Source organism: Plectropomus leopardus, chromosome 2, assembly GCF_008729295.1.
Source record: "Plectropomus leopardus isolate mb chromosome 2, YSFRI_Pleo_2.0, whole genome shotgun sequence".
Taxonomy (NCBI): domain Eukaryota; kingdom Metazoa; phylum Chordata; class Actinopteri; order Perciformes; family Serranidae; genus Plectropomus; species Plectropomus leopardus.
Genome location: NC_056464.1, coordinates 23,143,630 through 23,166,346, shown reverse-complemented (window position 1 = coordinate 23,166,346; position 22,717 = coordinate 23,143,630). Strand labels below are relative to the sequence as shown.

The 22,717-nt window shown below is 39.1% G+C and overlaps 1 protein-coding gene across 1 annotated transcript in view; it reads right to left on the bottom strand.

Annotated features, from left to right (window-relative positions):
• LOC121951744 (potassium voltage-gated channel subfamily D member 3-like) overlaps positions 1 to 22,717 on the bottom strand; it is a 95,582-nt gene that overhangs the window by 6,439 nt on the left and 66,426 nt on the right. Inside the window, exons 2-3 of the mRNA XM_042498201.1 lie at positions 12,902 to 13,064; positions 2,484 to 2,585 (exon numbers count right to left, since the gene is read on the bottom strand). Of these exons, the coding sequence (XP_042354135.1) occupies positions 2,484 to 2,585; positions 12,902 to 13,064 (265 nt within the window). The remainder of the gene's footprint in view (positions 1 to 2,483; positions 2,586 to 12,901; positions 13,065 to 22,717) is intronic.

Genomic DNA, 22,717 nt, shown 5'->3' with positions numbered 1-22,717 from the left:
CACGCAGAGGGATGTTGGTCGCTCGGCACTCACAGATGGCATTTATATGATAATTCTAACCACTTCCAGACAGCCATGAGCTTTCACACTGGACTCGATTAGATCCAAATGCATTTTAGTAACCATCTGCAAGGAGGGGAGTGTGTCACTGAAAGCAAGACTGATGGACTATATGGAAAGAATAAAGCCAATTTGCTCATGCATTATCAAAAACATTTTTCTATGGTGGGTGAGGAGTTAACAAAAATAAGAATGGACGAGAAGAACATGGTGGAGGGTGCTTACTTTAAAAAGTAGAATTCGGGTTGATGTCTGCAAGTGGGACTAAAGAGAAGGACATGTAATTTACATGAATAGTTAGACGTGTTTGGAAATACAGTTATTGCTTTCTTGCTGTTAGATGAGTAGATTAATACCTCATGTCTGTATGTAAAGTTCAGTGTGGAGAAAGAGCCAAAAGGAGAATAGCTTTGCAAATCAGAAATCTAGCTTAAATTTTTTACCTCTGAAATCTATAAATTTACACATTTTTCCAATTTTTTTAATCCACACACAAACAGAAATAACAGAAATGACAAAATTTGGTTCTATGCTCAGTAGGGCTGCACCATGAATGTCAGAGGCTTGAATCATCAGTCAGGGAGACCCTCGGTTGGCTGAGATTGCTTGAAGTCGAGCCGTTGTTTTTTTTTTTTTCCGTGCATTGTACTTCTGGGGACGTTTTGGTCCCTAGATTTGCGTCAGAGTGAGTGCTCTTGACTTTCACGCTACTTTTTGCAGATGCAGACAGGCAGGCAGCGGCACAGAGGGAGAGAGAGACCAAACTGTAAGGTGAAGAAGCTGTGAATTTACAACCCATAGAAAGCTAATACGATAGTCTTTGGTTTTTGTTTGAGTTTTAGTGTCAGCAAAAAATGACCTGAGTGCCACTGTGACACTGAACCTCCAACTGAGCCCGTTCAGACTTTAAAATGTTGGATGGAAAACAAAACGCACCGTAGAATATTTGTATTGAACAGCCAAATAAGATTCGACTGGCATAATTCTGAGTCAAATACAGCCCGAATGCTGACTTAAGTACACACTCTTTACATAAGTGACCCCACATTTGTTTAAAGTCAGAGATAGCTGTAATGCAGCCAGAGTGCTCCTATTGCAAAATGGTCTCTAGTTACATTTACCCAGAAATCAAAGTAATAACATATAATGTGTTGCTTAGTGAGCTGGTAAAAGGTGCTGGTAGACGCCTGAATGTCCACATGTTTGAACTCCATGCTAGCTGTGTCCCTCTGTTTCCTGTCTGTATGTTACAGCTTTGGTTCTATACTTACACACAGACATGAGAGCGGTAATGATCTCATCTAATTCTCAGCAAGAAAGCAAATAAGCATGCCTCTAAAAATGTTTAACTATTTCTTCAAAGCAACCACAATACATGCACAGTGCCTACTTAGCAACAGACAGCAGACACACAAAGTCAACGACGGGGAAGAAAGAGGGCCTTTAGCAGCTAAAGAGTCGGATATATTTCTCTGGTCGGTAGGAACCAAAAACAGAGATAAAATGATAGTGAATACTATATAGTGAATAAGTTGTCACAAACATGACATGAAATAAATGGCAATGTTGCTCTGTGTCTGCTGGATATACAAGTCTTTGCTGACCCTCAGTCGCCACAAAAATCTGTTATTTCAGGTTTAAGGTATTGTGTGACAAAAGATTAGAACATAACAACACTGCAGTTGTCTGTTATCAAAGAAAGGAGGAAAAACAGAAACATTTTGTACTGTTTGTAGTAACAGGAGTCTGGGTGAGTGGGGAATGTAAATGTCCTCCGCTGCCTCATTGTTCACTGCTGCAGTTTTGAAGTTTGCTGCAGCCTCTTTTTTTTAATGCACCAACCATCTAATTATCACCAAGAGCGACACAACAAGCAAAGCAAAGTGAAAACAACCTCTGTTGTCTGACTTTGCCGGTTTTACAGACGTGGATTAAATCGAGTCGAGGACTAAAAGACAACTAAGAAAAGTACTTTGTGTGATTACACTGATAACGCCAGCATGGGGGATTATTGGCATAACTCCTCTGCTATCACTCCTGCCCTGTATGACAACCAGAACGTAATGACTCCAACTTCTGCTGCTCTTTTATAGCCTCTAAATGACTTCCAAATTGTCCTTTGCTTAATTATAGCAGTAATGTTTGTCATTTTGTGTCTGTGTGTGTGTGTGTGTGTGTGTGGTGTGTTTATACTGCAGATGTAAGGTTGCTGCTTCTAAGCTATTGAGTTGCAGTGAACTGAAATAATTAGTAGATGGGTGTTTGACAAGGAACAATATGATTAATCTCCCATATGGACTCATAATCTGCTGACATTTCATGTCATTCTTAATGAACACATTTGAAATGACTTCCCAGTAATCATCGTGCCCACTTTGCTGTTGGTGGATCTGAGTGTTCAGAGGGTCAGAGGTCGTTCTCACCGTCAGCTCCAGCAGCTCGTTCAGCAGTCCGTTGTGTTTGCTCTGGAGGAAGGCGTTGGCGCTGCCTGACTTGGATATTCTTATCCTGGCCAGTCTGGCTTTCTGGGCGTGGGAAGAAGAAGAAGAGGTCACGTCATCAGACAGGGTGGGCGGGAGGTCACAGAAGATGACTAATGCAGTATTTAATGGTGAGAATCTGCCAACTCATCACCCAAGCTCTGTAGTAATTTTCACAGATACTACTGTACTGATTTTACCCCGCAAATTTCTGATTTTTGTCATGAAGACTGTCTTTATGTATGAGAGCCAAACTTTAAAGGTACACAACATGGCCAAAAGTATTTAGACACAGAGGGCTCTCTGCAGAAGTCCACACCAAACTGGGAAATAAGTTTTTGTCGACCTAGTTTGTGGAGGTTTAAGAAAACATCAATACACGTGAGAATCATGGTTTTATGTTTTGTGATACTGTACTGATTCTCAATAACACTATTGATTTTTAATTAACAGAATGGCAGTCAATTTTTGAAATTGCAATTAATCGCATTTTTAATTACCTGTTTTCAGTTCCAATATTTTGCAGTTTTGAGGTCCATGTTGACAAGGTGAAGCATTTCTTACCAGATTTTCTTGTTTAGGAATCAAATGACTGCAAATAACTGCATGGGACTAGCATAAAGTGAGCATGTGTGTAAAGAGGAGACTCATGGGTAACCACAGAAACCCACTTTCATTCAGATATCCACAGGTCAGAGGTCAAGAAACACCTGTGAAATGGCCATGCCAGTTTACCATCTGAAAAATTTAGCGTAAGTTTGAAACGTCCATCCTGGGAACTAGCACGACATGGTTGGCATCATGGGATTCCTTAGGTCATCTAGTTTCATATAATACCAGCATCATCACACTAGCTTTTAAACTCAACCTGGCACAGCCGCTTTAAGACAGGAATTGTGGTTTACAGGACAAGATTAGAGGCAATAATTTTACTCATATGTTACTAAACAGCTGAGCTCAAGTGACAAACAGCTCCAGACCAAAAGGTAAACAAGACCATGAGGACTACTGCTGAAACAGCTCATACATTGACCAGTAAGTCAATTATAGGAAAATTCAGTGGCAAATGTTATTATTATTGATTTTTTATTACTTTTTTTTTTTTAAGCTAAAGCGAGCCTAGTTTCACGACCAGGGCTTAAAAAAAACAATGGTTGGTCAGATACGAACGCACAATACACAATACACCCTTCCAAACAACTCCAATGTCATGATTAGTGTGGAGGGGTGGTGGATGGGTCTGACAGGCTTCCTGTGTGGAGCTACAAGTCATCGTTGAGTTATTTTGTCACATCAGTCAATAGTCACGAGTTGTTTGTAGTATAACTTAACTCACGTCATCAACCATGATCTTTTTCTTAACCCTAACCAAGTTTTTATGTGTTGCTGAAACCAAACTGCAGACCCCTTCTGAATCAAGATACACAAAAAAAGGCCATCAAAATATAGCAAATAGGGATTAGATCACTTTGAAGAAGCATAAATTATAATATGCTAACATTCTCTGTCTCCAACTTTTCCAATGTGAAGATCTCGCTTTTTTTCTTGCATCTCTTGGTCACACGAACAAGAGATGTCACCCATGGACTTATAACCTTATGATCAATTTTTTTCACTGTTTTCTGGTATTTTATTCACAAAACAACCAAGAGAGGGACTAATTGTCTAAGACATAAAAGCTATACATTAGAAAATAAGCGTCAAGAAAGATTAATTGATTGTATAAAATAATGGTTCACTGAGGCACGAATGAGGCGAGAGGTGTCCACATACTTTTGGCCTGACACAGAATAGAACCAATCAAAAGTAGATTTTCCTTCAAAGACTCAATGAAACAAAAGTAGATGAATCTCACATAGAAATTAGTTATTTAACATTGTTTTTATTTTCCATTTTGTTTTTATTTACCTTTTCAATCAGTCTGATATCATTTTCTGATACAAACATGATTTATTTTGCCTTGTCTTGTTCCATTGATACTGTTATTTTAAATCGCTGTTTATTTTCATTAAATTTTATGTTGACTTCAGATCTAAAGCAGGATTTTTCATGTGAGTACACAATCTAAAGCATTTCGGTTTGATCCTTACAAAATACAGTAATAAAGATTCAATTAAGCCAGTGAACCATGAAAAAAAATTAATCAAAAAATAAAAATGCTAAAACAAGGAAATATATAACTGCAAAATGAAGCAAAGCCAGCCTGCTGATGTCATCTGTCAGAAAGTGAGACACAACTAATGGAGGGTTTATTGCATTAGCTTATTCTGCCCATAAGAGGCTGAGGAGTTTACAACAATGCACCTGTCTGCTGCATATAAAATCTTCAAAGCCAGTTCGCCTCCGATGAGGAGTAGCAAAAAGATAAAAGTGATAACTCCTCCAACAGACAGATGTGATAAGTTAGCAGAGTGAGGGAGACGGGCAGGAAATGAGAGAAATCCTGTTGGGGATTTCTTGAAATGAAGAGGATATTAGGACTACTCTATGCGATATACCTCTGCCTTAAGTGCTCCTGGACACGTAAGGTGACTGTTTTCTTTAACCTTGTCCTGCTGCTCTCTCTCTCCCCGATAAATGCATTTCAGAAACAGGAGACAGGCAGAGCAATATCTGCTTCCCAGACACGAATCAAAAGTAATGGAATTAGTTTGGTTGCTTCAGAAATTGTCCGTCAGACTGTAGATACCTGTGAAGGTTTGAGGAATGCTGCAGACTGAGATGCAATAATAACGATTGTGTATGGACGTGCACAGTGTGTGAAATGGAGAGGAGGGGGGGGGGGGGGGGGGGGGATGAAGAGACAACCGTCAGCTGCTTCTTTCTGCGTAGCTTCAGCTAAAGTGTGAATGGTTTTGAAAGGGAAAATGCTGTCGAGTGCTGCCTGCTTCTCTTATTGATCAAAAGCTCCACTTGACACAAGGAAGAAAAAAATATGAAAGAATAACTAACTCTGATCCTACTGATGTGATGATGCGTATTTCGCCTTCTCTGATGGTCCATTGAGCCCAAATGGTTGTCTAAGGAATCTCTACTCTGAGCTGATGAAATTCTGACTTGTTTGGAGTCCAAAAGCTGCGAGCAAGTCAAGTTTAGTGAAGTCTTGAGACACGAGTTTAAAGTCACAAGTCTAAAATCCACTTTCGACAAATATTATAATAGACGAAACTATTTCAGAACATTGGAGGGAAAAGTTGCAGCTGTGTGAACCAGGGTTCCCACACATTTTCATCAACAAAATTCAAACACTTTTCCATGACTTTTCAAGGACAAATAATACAATTTCCATTTCAGAAAAGCATTTGCAGCACTCAGCAGCCCAGTTACCATAATTTTACACACACACACACACACACACACACACACACACACACACACACACACACACACACACACACACACACACACACACACACACACACACAGGAGAGTCCTGGCATCCTGGTATTAGTCAAGGAAAATGAGAACCATGCGCGAGTTGTCCATAAAATGTGCCATACTTGATATTACTGGTCTTTCGATGCAACTATTGCAAATTGCAATGTTGATGCTAAAACGATATATCGTGCAGCCCTAAAATGATACAAATTAGAGCTACATAATGTAAAAAGTCAACTTACAGAAAATACATTTGCCAGTATGTTACATTACATTTATTTAATCAGACGCAAAAAAATTACGATACCAAAACTTTAAATAATTTTCACGAATTTCAGTGAATTGAATGAATATTTTACCTGTGTTCTTGCTTTACTTTTAACAAGCAGAATCTGTACATTTCCTGTGAGAACGCACATTTATTTAGAAAAGGCACAGTGTATGTAATGAGCATAAAATCACACACTGTCCCTGAATGTCCAAAGCTGACACTGGAAGGCATACTAAAGGTGTCTTGATTGATGCTGAGGGCCACTGACCAAGCATTAGTATTTGAGTTGGGAGTATATGTTGGTTTCAACAACAACAACAAAAAAGTTAAATAATAATATTACTTTTAAAAAAAATCTGTATTTTTTTAAGTAACAAGCCCAACACTGGTGTGTTGGTGAGTATTCAGGATGGTGTCAGCGGGATTGACTAAAATAAATGCAGCACCCATGTCGATAGTAATGCAGGAACATGTCATCAAGGGCAAATGGGTGTCTCATTGATGTGTTTTTAAGTTTCTGGACAACAATTGGGGGTGATGAGGAAGTAGTTTTTTGGCTGGAAAATAGCTGGAGGTAAATTACTCTAAAATTACAGTCTGAGACAGACTTAATGGGCCTCCTCAACAGTCTGTCCAAAGCCAGGTGATGCTGATTTTACTTTGTCTTTTTTTTTTTTTTTTTTAAATGGTTGACCGAGCAAATCAAGCCTATATGCTGCAGCATTACCACCTACAGTCCGACAGTCAGACAGCCAGACTGAAGCAGTCGAGGGAAAAAGCCATAAAATGTTCACCTCTAAGACAAGTGAGCCTTGAAACTACTGCGTAAAGGGACCTTTTCCTTTACCCCAATCAGCCTCTCATACTTTCTTTCTCTACTTTCTCTTACTGTCTCCTTTGAGTTCTCTTTCTCTCTTTTTCTTCATGTCAGACCTCCTCTCCTTCTTTTTGGTCCCCTTCTCCAGTTTGGCCCTAACATCTCCAGTCTTTTTTTCATTTCCTCGACAACTTGCCATCTCTCTGTGTGGCTCCACTTGACCCTGCTGTCCCATTACCGGTGTGACCTCAGTCCATTTACTGCCTCCACACTCACCGACACTCTGATGGCAACTACGCTGCATCGCTTTGATGTGCAATAATAAAAAATCCTGTCGTTTTTCTTCATGGGAAGTTTTCTTTTCAACTTATTGGGTAATCCATTGCATTAGGGGTTGTCTCTCTTGCTAGTTTTGCTATCTGTGGGTGACTGATTTAAGAAGAGGAGACACTGCACTCTACACTGAGACCCACACACACTCTCTACAGTACTTAGTAGGAAACTATCATTAAATCCAATTTAGATTCTCTACTTTCTATTTTCTGACTGTGAAGCTACTATGGGTACATGAGAGGACCTTTTTGTAAAGTCAAATCCCCAGTTGACTACATAATTGTAATGGGAGCCTGGAGCAGCCTGTTGTTAGAGAAGAATGAAGACGAATGAGACCTGAAGAGGAAGGGAAAGCCAGGAGAGAAAGAGTAATAGAAGGAGGGAGAATGGAAGAAATCTTTTCTACTTTCCTGCTCTTTCCATCCTCAGACTTGCACTATAGGGGAAAACAAGGGGCACATATGGGGGTAATGGAGTATTTTTCTGTGCATCAGTGAATAAAAATAGCGCACAGGTGCACGGTAAATGTGTTGACTTGCTAACCTTTTACAGTTATAGCTATTTACCAGATAAACACAAGGTAAGAGCAGTAAATTACACAGATAAATCCAACAAAGCGTGCTGAGCTCCAGGTTTCTCACAAAATGTACTTTCCTGGGTCGGCAAAGCATTCTCACTGTGAAGATGCGCCCCTCGGTAATACACTACTTGTGTTGTAAAGTTGCTCAATTGGAGTCATATCATGCAGAAACACGGTGCATGATGGTGCAAATGTTTGGTTGATTTTGGTAGACTTTTCATTAATTCCATTTTTTGCCTATTACTTTTTCTCACATGTAGCTTGTAATATATACAAAGGTGACAAAGTACACAACTCTTTTACTTTAATCAAAGTATAGATACTCCTGATCAAATTTTACCCCATTACAAGTGAAAGTTGCTGAGTCAAATATTACTTAAGTTAAATTACTGGAATACTTGCTTTTAAAAATACTCAAGTATTCAAAGTACTTTTATATTGCAACTGATTGTTGTACATTGTTAATGTACATTTACAGAAACTAATGACTCTAAAATGATCCACTGAATGCAAAGCCTGCCTATGCTGCAAAGCCTGCGGAAATGCCTATATTCTTGCAGGCTGTGATGTGCAGTAAACAGAGAAAAACATTTAAAACTATACGAATCATTCTTCATCTCAAAAACTTCTAACATGTATGTCCATGGATGACCTGGTGGGGAATCTTCATCCTCATCTGCTGTTGTTGCTATTACTAACACCACATAACCAAATACAGCCACCTGCTTATGACCTCTCTTCTGAGTAGTGCATGTGCAAGGTAGGAGTACAGGAACACCACTTCGACAACACAAACCACACACAAAACTGCATTCACAGTTTATGAACTTCTGGATTTTAGAAAAGAAAAGAAAGTACAGATACTCAAAAACTGTTCTTAAGCACAATCTATCTATCTATCTATCTATCTATCTATCTATCTATCTATCTATCTATCTATCTATCTATCTATCTATCTATCTATCTATCTATCTATCTATCTGTCTATCCATCCATCCATCTATCCATCCATCCATCCATCCATCCATCCATCCATCCATCCACATAGATTGAATAAGTTAGAAAAGTTAATTCTAAGCACTGACCCTGATAACAAGTCAGGTAAAGAAATATTTTAGTAGTAGTTTAGATTTGGTGCAGCAACAAGTCTGGGACAGATCATTTGGATAGCAACATGAATGACATGCTCTTTCTTTAATTAACTACAAACTGTGTGAATGCTCAGAAACAATGCAACACAATGTTCATACTGGAGTAATAATTCAATTCTCAACTTTGGAAACAGCAGGTGAGAAAACAATCTCACACTTAATTCAGTAACCGTTGAGTAGCTAACAGTTACTTTTTTTCATTGTTCTGATGATCTCTTTCAGAACTTCTCAAACATATTGGTTTAAAATCTGTTGCTCTTCCCACTGTTTCTAAGGTTGACAGTGAACTTTCAGCACTAAAAACAGATTTATATAAATATTTCATACTAACAACATGTGAAAGGAGTCGCTTGCAGTGATGAAGCCACATCACCAGACTTCTCGCCTGAGCTTTATAGTGTCTTTAAGCTTATTGTTTTGATTTTACAGCTTGCAACTTAACTGTTTTGGTAACCCTCAATGCTCTATGAGTGTTGTTTTTGGCATGAAGAGAACTTTTTTTGTTGTTGTTGAAAACAGATGCCGAAAAACCCACTCTGCCTGCCCAGTACCAAACTGCAGACTAACAAAGTTTACCTATCATCAGTCTGACCCACTCGCTGCCCAATCTGTTTGTTTTACTGACTCACAGAACAATACTAGGGAATGATACAGTATATGAGTTTGCAAAACACATCAGGCCAGCATTGGTCTTAAAAATGTTGACAGTGATGAGTCAGTGTTTTCCATTTGTGGTCCCACATGACTGCAGCAAAAATGCTGAAATAAATGTAATTGTTTTTTTTATTTTCATTTAACAGCACGGTAATGCTTCATAAATTAATTTCTCATTTATAGTGGGTTATGTATCCCCGAGTTTCTCCTCACTAATTTAATGAGGCAAATGAACCAGAGGAGACACTTACTCAAAAAGAACTTCATTAGAGTGAGGTCTGCTTAACCGTTTTACTGGACCATCATGGTCAAAAAGGTATTTTACAACAAGTGTTAAAAATTATGAAAATTAAAAATGTCCTTATGGGAGAATCCTATGAATCCATATAAAACTAGAGACGTGCACTCAGTGGAGTGCAGATCTCTACCACAACCACTGAGGAAAAGTAAGTGAATTAACAAAATCCACAAGTCTTCAACATCAGGCAGGCAGACACTCTGCTATGAAACAATCCCAGTGTGTTATGACTCCGTGTGGGAATCAAAACAAGCCACGATAGCCAGAACGAGGTGCAGCTGTTTCTCGTGGAATTGTGCCTCCTGGCTCGTTTAGGGCCGTAACACACCACGCTGACATCCGAGAACTAGCAGCGATTAAAGCCCTCTGCTGTGTTGCCTTAAGTCGTCGTGTTTCGGCCAAAAAGTTGCAGAGAAACACACAAAACCAACCGGCACATGCATTCTGTGCCTTCTTGAGAGGAGATTCCCTCCATACCAGCAAACAGCGGTGGTCTACAATTATCAATCAAAACGGGAAACCAGAGGACCACCAGTTAGCACAATAACAACACAACCCAATACCAAAAGAACAAAGCTTATTTACTGTGCGCCAGGGAACAACAACACTGCCCATCAGGAAACAATTCTGCTAAACAGCTCAACGGCAGAAGAAAAGCAATCTTACCTCACATAACAAGTTTGTTTTGACCTCAGTCCCTCTTGACTTTAGGTGTTTATTTTCTCCCTTCCCTCTCTCCATTCATGCGCTGAGCTGAATGGCCAATCAAGAGTGATTTTATTCAACATGCTGAATCGGCCGAAAAACGCTGATGAGGGCCAACAGTGCGGGACACACTGCGGCGATGAGGGCTGAATGCACTCACCGTTGGCCAAACGGCAACGGCTGACTGTCGGCTTGGCGTAAGCCTTGACAGTTAAGATGGTTGCTAAGATAACAAAAACAAGGACTAATATGTTAAGTATGGAATTCATCTGAAGATGCTCTGATTCAAAATGAGACCAAACTTTTATATGGTTGTCAGTTTTTGAACCGAAAGGCCAAAATGCGGCCTGCGACAGAGGGTAGGGTTGATTTTGGATGAGATGATTTTCATAAAAAAATTACAGCCCCTACCAGCAGGTTAAGAGACGTGAGGAGTCAGCAGTCAGCGATGATATAAAACAGTCCATAAAACAGATTCTTCAACATTTGCGAATCACTACAACCACAAAGAGGTCCCTGAACATACAGTTTTAATGTGCACACAAAATATTAGACTGATTAGTCCAGTAGTTTCTTTCGATTAGCTGTGAACACACACACTCACACACACTCACACATGATTCCCTATGCCTGGCTAGATAACAAAAGCTTGTTGCACACAGTAAAGGGTACTCAAGGATAAACAGAAACAGAATTAGAATGAATATGCAACAATGCAATTTTTGGTGCTGTGAATCAATTTCATTCAAGACTAACAAGTAATATTATTTTCCTCTTAACTTTCTTATACTACCAAAACACATAACATAAAACCTAAATATCTGTAAACTTTATCTTTACTTTTTAAATTGTATATACATTTGTACAGAAATCTTATTTGCAATAAGAGGTAAACGTTTCTAACTTGATTTTTTTGTGTGATTTCTTAAAAAAAAAAGAAAAAAAATTAAAACCAGGTTTCATGCTTCAATTGCAAAATGTTATTTGATTGCAGTAATGATCTAGTGATTTTTGGTGCATTATCGATCACTCTTCATCCATCACATGCAGCTGTGTGGCCTAAAGTATTAAAAATGACCCTCCTTAATATGCTTTTTTTTTTTAAGGTAAACCTATTTTTGATTTATTTTCTCCCCTCTAAAATAGAGCAGCAGTTAAATACATGCATGACTTTCCCCCTCTACTTCATTGCTTACTGGTCAAATGGAGCCAAACTGGAGCACCTGAAGCTACAAAGGAGTTTACTTCATTGTGTTTGAACTGGGAAAAAAATCCCATTGTACTTCTGCTGATTCAAGGTAATATATTAATGAGAAAACCAGCCTCATAGGATTCTTATATCACTATGGATTCAAATCAGACTTTTCCCTCCTCAATTAGCTATCAGCAGCTGCTCTCTACCTTAATAGCGCTCTTATCTCGCCCCGTAGAAAAGGTCAAGCCCACTGGGTGAGTGTGGTAAGTGGATAGCTAACATTTAGTGCCTGGATTTTAGGTGTGTGTGTGTGTGTGTGTGTGTGTGTGTGTGAGTGAGAGAGAGAGAGAGAGAGAGAGAGAGAGAAAGGGAGTGTGTGTGCATGTGTGGAAGGACATTGAATAATGTGGGTCTGAAGGGCAACACATTTCCCTTTGTGTGTGTATGTGTGTGTGCGTGTGTAGGTGTGTAAAATTGTGTTGAAAAATGTGGGATGATGTAAGCTGAAGGACGGCTATTTGAAATGCAGACGTAAAATTCATAATTGGGGTCAATCCTCTTCACCATCACCTTTTTTTTTCAAGTTTGTAAAATGTGTCATCTGTCTTTTTCATAAAAAAGAACATTATCAGTCACCAAGATCTTTCAACCCTCTGTTATTATTTTAATGATCTGAATATAAATATATATTAAAAAAAAGACCTTCAAGAGGTTTTTCAGGAATAATCATTAGTATCCACCCACCCACCTGCCTAATGTTTTTACTCACTTCAACCTCCATTCACTCTCATCATCGTAATAATAACTAATAATCCCGTGGTACTTTCACCTTATGCAAATCAACAGCGTGCACTCCTAATGATTGGGTGATATGTATATACACACTCGCTCCAACACAAACATATTTACTTAACCAACATGTAACCCTCAAATCTTCTGGTTGGAGCAGATGGGGTGAAATAACCACACTGACATTTACCTTCTGAGCACGCCGTTTGTCTGCTCTCTGGTTCTGGTGGTAGATACGACTGAAGTTGGAGACAATAACTGGCACGGGCAGAGCGATCACCAGCACGCCACTTAGGGAGCAGATGGAGCCGAAGATCTTTCCGGCGATCGTCTTTGGCACCATGTCTCCGTACCTAGAGATGAAACGGATGAGGAGATGTTAGATAACATGCTGAAAAAGATACACAGCGTTGACTCAAAATACAACTGGTATCTTCGGATCCACCAGTTTTTATCCACATTTTCAATTTGTGCACGAGAAATCCTGAGTGGAAATGCAAGGCGAAAAAACTGCCAAAAAAGTTGAAAGAAAGTTGGATGAGGCAGAAAAGCTGGCCCTTCAAAAAAGAGAGGATAGAGTTTTTGAAAACACCTTGACATTGTGTGGCCTGCTTCTGCAACTGCAGACAAAGCATTCATTTCACGCTGCCTACTATTCATCAGAAAGGTCCAAAGAATAACAACAGCGTCTGTAACAGTGAGTGCCCCAATTTCAGGTCCAGACTGGAATTCTTGTTGCATGTAACTGTAGCGGCTGTTAAAAAAAACCACAGAGTCCTCATGGATCAGGAGAGACAAATTAATTGCCTTAATGTATCAAAGCTACTGGTGCTCAATTCATTATGTTATCTTGTCAACTCTTATATGTGAGAACATGATGACAAGAACCTTTAAAAGGAAGTTAAAAGAAAAGCAGATTTTATATTGCTAAAATTTTAGGAATTCACTTAAACATACTATTACACTATTAAAATGGAAACATAATTACTGGCTCTACATGGACGTACACAGCAGGTCTCAGAGGTAGTAGTCTGATCTGGCTGTGTTTGAACACACTCCCTATATTTGAGCACTATATTTGTCATTTTATTTTAATCTGTTTTGACAACAATCCAACTGCACATTGGATAGCTTTTGATAAATGAGAAAATCACCATTATGAGACTCTGACTGCAGCTGTCAGCGAGGACACAAAATAATTGATAACAATTTACTGTTCACTGTAGAATTAGACCTGCAATAAGTGCAGGGCTGTTTCTGGGGGCAGCGGAGACGAGCTGTAAACACACCAGTGTCACCTTTTGTTACTTGAAAAAATGTAACTATAAAGTCTCTATTATATAGAGATTATATATTATATTATATATATAGTGAATAAGTAAACATGGGATTGACTACAGACAGTGTTAGTCTTTGTTCCCTATTTTAACTCCTGTTTTCCTCAGTCTTGTAATCAGGCAAATCTGCTCTTTTTTTCTCCCTCTGGCAGATATTCTGGAGCAACCAGACCGAAGAAAGTGTTGGAAAAAGAATGATTTTTACGTGAAACTGTTTAATTAAGTGTTTTTACAGGTTTTAAATCACAACTTGGTTTGCTTTTGAGAGGAAAGAACGTCTGCATATAATTTGCCTCCCAGTACAAACCTCCTGAATGTCTGAATGTTAAGTTATCAGAGAAAAAAGGTGAGCACACATTATCAGGTGCTGAGCTAACGGCCTGTCTCCAACATGCCAAAAAAGACCTTGGAGAAACGCTTATTTGTAGCTGATATATCCAGTTTTTTAAACACCCTCCTGAACAATGAAGACTGAAGGAATTCTAAACAGAAGAAGCTTCAGCTGGGTACAATCTGCAACCCTCACTACTAAATCCCCCTAAATCTTACACAGTGTTCCTTTAAATTTACAAGTTGGTTTTATTTATTTTGTTTTATTTGTTGTGGCAGATGCATCTAGTTCCCCTCCCAATAAAACAGATTTCCACACACCCTAACCCTGGGCACGCCAATCACAACCATTTATCTAACATGGGTTATGTTTCAGACCATGACTGGCATTTTACAGAGCCTTCCCGATTTATGAAAACATGTGTGATGACATAACGCATCCTCAAGCCAGAGAAACTGCAGCAAGCATAATCCAGGCTAAGTAAAACGAAGCTCTGTTTACGTAACCAAGATGACTGAAGCTGACATGGAACTTTATGTTGAAGTTTTATTTTCCAAAGTCCAGGGTTTCCACACATTTTTTGACCAATACATTTTCGTAGATAACCGAAGTTTCTATCAACTGGCACAAAGTGCAGTATTAGATTTTAATTGTAACATATTTTGTGTAATGTTAAAATATCTTTTAAAAACACTATTTCAAAGTAATACATATACCAAACTTTCTGTTAAGTCCAAAACATTTTAAGGCCTGGAAACATATTTTCTAGTTTCATAACTTCTGGAATTTCATGACTGTGGGAACCCTGAAATTCTAATGGTAAAAACAGCAACAGTCGTTCACAGACATATCGATGCTTACTACCTGTTACTTACAGATTCTCCATAAATATGCAGATTTGCTTTGATTTGTAGTCGGTCTATATAATTGCATCTTGCTGCCTTTTGATCTAAGGCCCACTGATGGCCCCCAAAACAAAAATGAAATGACAGGTTCAAGACTAACTTGCATGTTTAATGTGATCTGGTGATGTCAGGCTAGTTGTATTTCGCTTCTTTCGGGCTTCAGATAATTTGACTACGCAGGTGACTGGCTGCTTTAACAGGCGACAGAGGTAGAGAGATAGGGACACTATCAATGCAGCTCAGACTGGGCATAACAAAGCTGTGCCAGTGGGATCCAGGGCCAAGATGAAGCCAAGGTTGACTCACTGGCCAAAGCTGTGGGCCATGGTGGCATGTAGTGGAACAAATTGATTTTAAAATACAGGCTTCTAGGACAAGCTTGTAAGCGGAAGGGAACAGACACTGAGATCACCTCCGAAAGAGGCAGCTGACATCAAGTTTAAGTAGTGTGATGTGAAGCAATGGGGAAAAGAGTTTGCGGGTGCATGATAGGTGCCATTTTAAGGGTAAAAACAGCAAAATTAGAAAACGAGGAGGACACCAAGGGGGAGGAAAGATGAGTGCATATGCTGCATAAGGGACTGTTCATGTAAGTCCTCGAGACTCCGATTTTCTCAAGGGCCACTTTAAAAAACGAATTGAGTACGGGGATTTGATTTTGATCCTCAAAGTTTCACTAAAACATTTGCACTTGTCAAAAGGGCCTTTTTTAGCTTCCTCCTTGGCCTCTTTGGCTCCCCTGACTTTCCTCTCCACTGCGTTCTCGACACAACGAGACTCTTGACAGGTAAGCCCCATGCACTGTTGACCACTGTGCCTCCTGAGGGCCGCTTTCTGCCCAGACGTGGGTGGGTGCTGGCTTTCTACTTTCTCTCTGTTTTTTTTTTTTTTTTGTCCGTCTCAAAGCTCCCACTCTCCATGCTGAAAAGCACTATAATCACTAGACTTACCTCCTGCTTACTACCCACAAACTGAAGAGCTGGGGGATTATCACAAACCCAGCCTTCTGCTCTGCCTGAACAAATACGTGCGAGAGGGAAGGACGTGATGTTGCTTAAATCCTCTTTGAAAATGAGTTTTTCTCTTTTTTTTTCTTGCAAAGAAGAGAGGGGCACAGCTGATGCAAACCACCATTAATGACACAAATGAGTTCAACTGACATAAATTGACAGGACTTCTTTTTCTTATTTCTTACAAAGGATGACAAGCATACAACAGTTATTAACAAGATTAATGACTCCCTCTTTTGACTGTCCTGTTAAAATAAAGACAAAAAGCCCAAAATATATATATATTTTAAAATTAAAAAACAAAACAAAACAATGACCACTGAAGGAATCCTCACCATGAGAAAATTCAGCTGGTTGCAATCTGCAATCCTCACCACTAGATGCCATCAAATCTCCCTAAATCTTGTACACTGTTCGGTTAAATGTACATGGAAACTTATAGTAATGATCAATCTCAGTTATTAATTATGTGGGCAGTAATGGAAAAATACACCCTTGTTTCTCTTCATACTACAAACTCAAAGTAATTTTTCTCCTGGGTAAAACTTCTCCCATTGTTAGAAAACTCATAGCAGGCAGGCTGATGTGAACTGTAAGAGCAGAAAGCAGAGAGTCAGATATATGACGGATTATTAACAAGCAATGGAGATTTGACCACAGGGCTTGTTGTTATTGTTGCTGAGTCCTGCTCCTGGCTGCCAGACAATCAGACAAATGATTTCACAGTTTGCTCGGCTCACTGTCTGTCAGCCGATGAGAGATGACATTCTCCTGGCTGTGTCTCTGACTGCTTTGTTGTAATAATGTTTGACGCTTCATACCCAGTGCGATGTGTCAAACATCATTACGCCTGTGATATGGTGAGATATTACAAACGTTGCTCTTTGCAGTGATTTAGTGCACAACAGGATGTCATATTTAAAGGGCATGGATGGCAAAACACTTAAATGATGAACAGTTAGCTGTGATTGCTTTTATGTAAACAAAAAAAGGTCGACCTCCCCTTTTTTCTGGAGCTGTCTCTTCAGTCACAGCGTTGATCACCTGCGGTGACTTTCTCTCATTAAAAAATTTAAATGCCCCATGCAATCAAAAGGTCCACAAATAGACCAAACTGTCTTTTTTTTCTTACAGCACTTTAAAATGGTTATTATACTACATCCTTTGTTTCCACATAATTGCTGATGATCATTGTAAAGGCTGCTGCCTGAAAGTTTGCACCATGCCACACAGATGCAAGGCCAATCAACAAGACACTTCATCAGCCAATCAAATACGTGCAAGCCCACATTCCTGGTAGATTACTTTATAACTTGAGTGCAGCAGATCATTACATATTCTTATCTGCAGATGCTCCAGTTCAAAATGAGAACAGGCTTTTCTATGGATATCAAGTTTTTGAGCCATGATAAAGGCCAAAATGTGGCCTGCTCCAGAAAAGACAGGCTTGTTGTTTTTTGCAGAGCCAATTTCCGGAAAATTGCTGCCCCTCACGGCTAGTTAAGAGGAGTCAGCAGTCAGTGACGGTATAATGCAGTTAATCAAACAGGTTTTTCAACAGTCACTACAACCACAGGGGCCCTTGTGTATGCAGTTATACATGTGCACAGAAAATATTAGACTGATCTAAAAGTTTGCCTGATTAGCTGCAAATAGATGGATAAACACACACATACATGCATGCACTACAAGAAGTTACATGGATATGAACCCATTATATTTTATTGAATGATTAGACTCATCTTTTTAGCTACTGTGGTAATTTTCAAAAAGAACATAAAAATAATCCAAACGCAATACACAGCAGGATGAAACTGAAATCTTAAAATGATGGTGCATGACTGCCTTCAAAGCAGTGGGGCAGATCAACAATGCAATAAATCCTTGAAATCATGTCACAATTTGTTGTAAGTGTCTAAGGATAAAAAATGGTCCAGCTGTGTCCTCCACTGAGTTGTTCAAAAAACAGCTCAAGGTCTACCTCTTTACTTTAGCTTTTGAATGTACTCAACTTATTGAAGTCCAATGGTTTATTACTAGTTTTTGCATCACTCATTAATGTTATCTTGGTCTATTGTTGACTTTTTTTATGATGCCCAGGTTTTTAAAGCACTTTGGTCAGCTAACGTTGTTTCAAATGTGTTACAGAAATAAATAAAAATAATAGTCCATGTGATTTGTATGTTGGATCATCCCCAAAAGAAACTGGTTGATAAATGGCTTAATAAACAGAAACTAAAGGCGGAAAGCGTCCATATGGACTCTCTGCTACCAAAAATACACACGACTCATATTTTTACATGGATTTCTTCAACTCCCCAATGTATTTTTTTTTTTTTTTTTTGGACTGATCTCATGCCCTTTCCGACTATTCTGTATGTAGTGAATGTAATTGTTTCCCCGGGCCTCTTAAAACACCAGTATGTGTTTTATTTATTCATTGAATTCTATTGTTTTTGGTGCATTTCTGCTAATCCCATGGCTCTATTATGCATAAACAGAAATATAAATTTGCATAAAACAGCAGTGAACAGCTGCAGTATGAATGTCAAGAAGAAGAAACTACCGCAAATTCAAATATTTGCAATTAATTAGAGAGTCAATGAGTTACTGACAGTTGGAGAAATGTAAATATTTGTGTATAAATAATGCAAAACACCGCAGGTCAGGAAGGTGCTTGTTTCCCACATAAGCAAATATGGTGAATATTTGGTTTGAACAGCTGTTAACCTTCTCAAATCAATATAATGATACATGCTACCATGAGAACAGGCCAGTAAAGAGTAAATTAAGTAAACAATGCATTATTCAGGAAAAGCCTGAAAGAGTAGTTAAACGATGCAACAAGGTATGAAACACAGCAGCGGGGCTATTTCCCCGGTAAATGGTCTTCTACGGGGATTCATTACTTTGCTTTTTCCATCTGCCACAGCTTGAAACAGAGGCCTAAGCGGGTAGAAAAATCAATTGTGAGGGAATTTATTCAGTCATATGTTTTATCCTTTCCAATCCCTTGCTTGTTTTGCTCTTCATTAAAAGAAACTCTGCTGTTGCTCACCACAACACGTGGCACGAACAGCGTGTCCTGATAGATCTGCGCCGGGCATCAAATAAAACAGAATTGGATTGGACGTGCTGCATCAAAAAGGCACTATGAAACTAAAGCAATCAATCTGGTTGAATGATTTCTGATTACAGGAGGTAGAATTGAAAGCGGCAGAGTCAAACCAAGTCAAACATTGTTACAGCTGTGATGGAGAACATTAAAAACTGTTATCACAAGTACAGCTAAAGGACAAAAGTAGCTTTTTTAATCATAGGGCCTGTGCTATTCTCACTCTGACAGGTGATAAGAACTTACACTGTAATTTGTCAGTTTTACTTATATCTTGGAGATTGATCACCTGTGTGACCTGAAAATGCTCCGAAAACACATAATTGACCAGAGCTGCTGGAAGTGTAAGTCATCAATCAACACACACACACACGCACGCGCACACACACACACACACACACACACACACACACAAAAAAACCCTGTACGTCTACTCTTGTGAGGACCCTCACTGACATGGTTTACCTGGACATGAATAATCTGTTTATGAGGGTTATCCCAGTTGTGGTCATATTTAGATTATGGTGTTTACATGAGCACGGAAAAATCTGGTTATTCGTCTTCCCCAAACATACACAAAGTAAACATACATAAAGTAACCTGGTTAGTGGTTACTGCAGTCTATTTGCACAGGTACCTGTGATTTTTACACAAACTAGAAACACTGCCAAGGTGTTGCATTCCTCCATGCACCAGTCAAGTTGCACCTACAACTAACATCCATGTCTGTGTAAACACAGATGCTTCACACACATCTTCCCCCGTCAGCACAGAAGATTTATAGAAGCACAGTTTGAAGGTGGACAGCCAAGATTAGTGTCACCACTTCAGTCTAATTAATTATCTCCCCTTCTGTTCCTGACTTTCAGTAATGGCCAGAGTGATCTGCAGAGCATTATGATGTCACAGTTGACATTTGACCTTCAATGATGTTTGTGCCAAATTTGAGGAACCTCCCTTAAGACCATCTCTGGATATTGCATTTACGAGAAAGAGATAGAGGTCAGTGACCTTGACCATTAAACACTAAATTCATATTAGCTCATTGATGAGTCTAGGTGAATGTTTGCATAAAATTTGATAAAATTCCCTCAAGGTGGGTCACTGTGACCATGACCTATATCACCTAAAATCTAATAATATCAGCCTTGAGTCCAAGTGAACATTTGTGCCAAATTTGAAAAAGATCCCTCAAGGTTTTCTTGATGTATTGCGTTATCATAACATTAGCAGATTTTTTCTATTTAACTATTCTCTCATTTTCGTGACACTGTGTGCAGACTCTGAATGCTGCATTTAAGTGGAAACCTGTGTAGAGTTTTCTTTTGGCCCCACCCGCAAAATTGATCAAGAAACAATGAGGGAATCGATATAGAGTTGGACCGATAAGCAGGCTCTATAATGGCATTGGTATCAATAAAATCATTGAAACAATTTCCCTCCTTAAACACTAGAACGTACATTTACTATCACTTCACAACTTATCGGCTGTCTGCTCTCTCTCTCTCCAAACTACACACACTACATACTGAGTCAATGTTATCGCTGAAACATGCTATAGTTGTATTAATGCTCTCCACTCTGGAGCCAGCCTGTTACTGTCACCACCACATGTAGGACAGGTGAACAGTGGCTGTAGACGCCTCTTGCATTATCCAAACACAAATCTCAGTTTCTTCATCTTCTGAGAGGCAAGACACTTTCACTACTGCCATTGTTTGTATAAGAGTACTCCAGCTAGTGTATTAGGATTTCTCATGAACAGGATATGGTGTTCACATGCTCAAAGGGTTAGTTAGGTTATTTATGTCCATGTAAATGCACTCCCTGACAAAATGCACTCCTTTGCCCTTTACCTTAACCTTAACATTCATAACTTAATGCCTAACTCCAACCTCAACCTGATTCTAAACTGAACCTTAAAACTAAGTCTGAACCCTCAAAGAGGCTTCTGAAGGTCTGCCCAAAGCGAGGGCCAGCAAAATGTCCTCACTTTACAAGATGTCTTCACTCTCAAGGTCTAAATGTCATTTTTCAAAAAGATAGTACAAGCTCACAACCACAGACACGCACCAAAAAAGAAAATTAACACAACAATGTCTCAAGAGCTGCAGGATTCTGTCTGATCAGTTCTTTGCGGCAGTTCTTAATATGAGCTCCAATTCAAAATGCCAAGAAAAGGCTCAAAATAGCTCCATTGAGTTAAAACATCTACATACAATGCAATGTCTCACGAAATGTTTTAAAGCGATGATTAAATATCTTCCTGAATCTGCAGTCATAGGTGTAGCCACAAGGATTGATTTCAGGTTAAAACCCTCTCTGAAGTATTTCGTGTCATAATCTTGTGCATAGATTTACTGCAGCACAACACATTAGACAGTCACACCAAATTAGTGTTATTTTGTGCAGTCCTATAGTGACATTTTAGCATTACTTAACTTTGTGTAAACATGTTTTAATTCACCCTTTCAGCTGGTACTTGAAATGCACGATTACTAATCAGAATCATTGCTGTAAAAGCCGGGATAAGTGGGGTCAGCTAATAGCTCTAAAATGTTAATTGTGGCTGCATCCCGAAAATACAAACGAGATGTGACTCTTTTGGCCTTACAAAATACACAAAAACAGCTGGATAACATACAACAGTTTACACATGGAGCGGTGAAGAAAGCAGCACAGCAGGTGCTGTGACTGAAGATGGAGGGTCACTGCTGGCTGCTACAGCTGACGTGGGTCCCGCAGCTCAATTTAATGGACTATTGGAACCATTCTTTAAAATGCAAGAAAGCTGAGCATTTTGAAAAGAGGTTTGACAAGAAATGACAAGTTAAAGCAAACAGCAAAAGACTGAGGAGTGTAAGCTTCCAAAGTTTTAAATCCAATTATGAACCATGACTTCTTTTATCAATGAAGTATACGGGACATGGATTTAGCGCAAAATTGCTTCAGGATGCCCACAACAGAGCGCGTCTATTATAATCAACTGCAGCTGCTACACTGACCATGGAAGCCGTGCTTGCCTGCACGGGCATCGTACAGCTCTTTTCAATTTTTTTGAGGCCGGTTTATTTTTCTTTCTTTGCAAGCTGCTCCACGACCTTCCAACAAGCAAAAACTACACAGAACTGAAAACAAGCACAATCTGTTTAAAAATGATCAAAATTAATAACTCATTATATCAGAGACAATGCGAAGCAGTTGAGCAAACTTGCGGGTGTTTTAGCATTTATAATAATATTTATTATAGTAAATCAATCAAACTAATGTATCCTGTTGTTAAAATGATCCAGATTATTAATTCATTA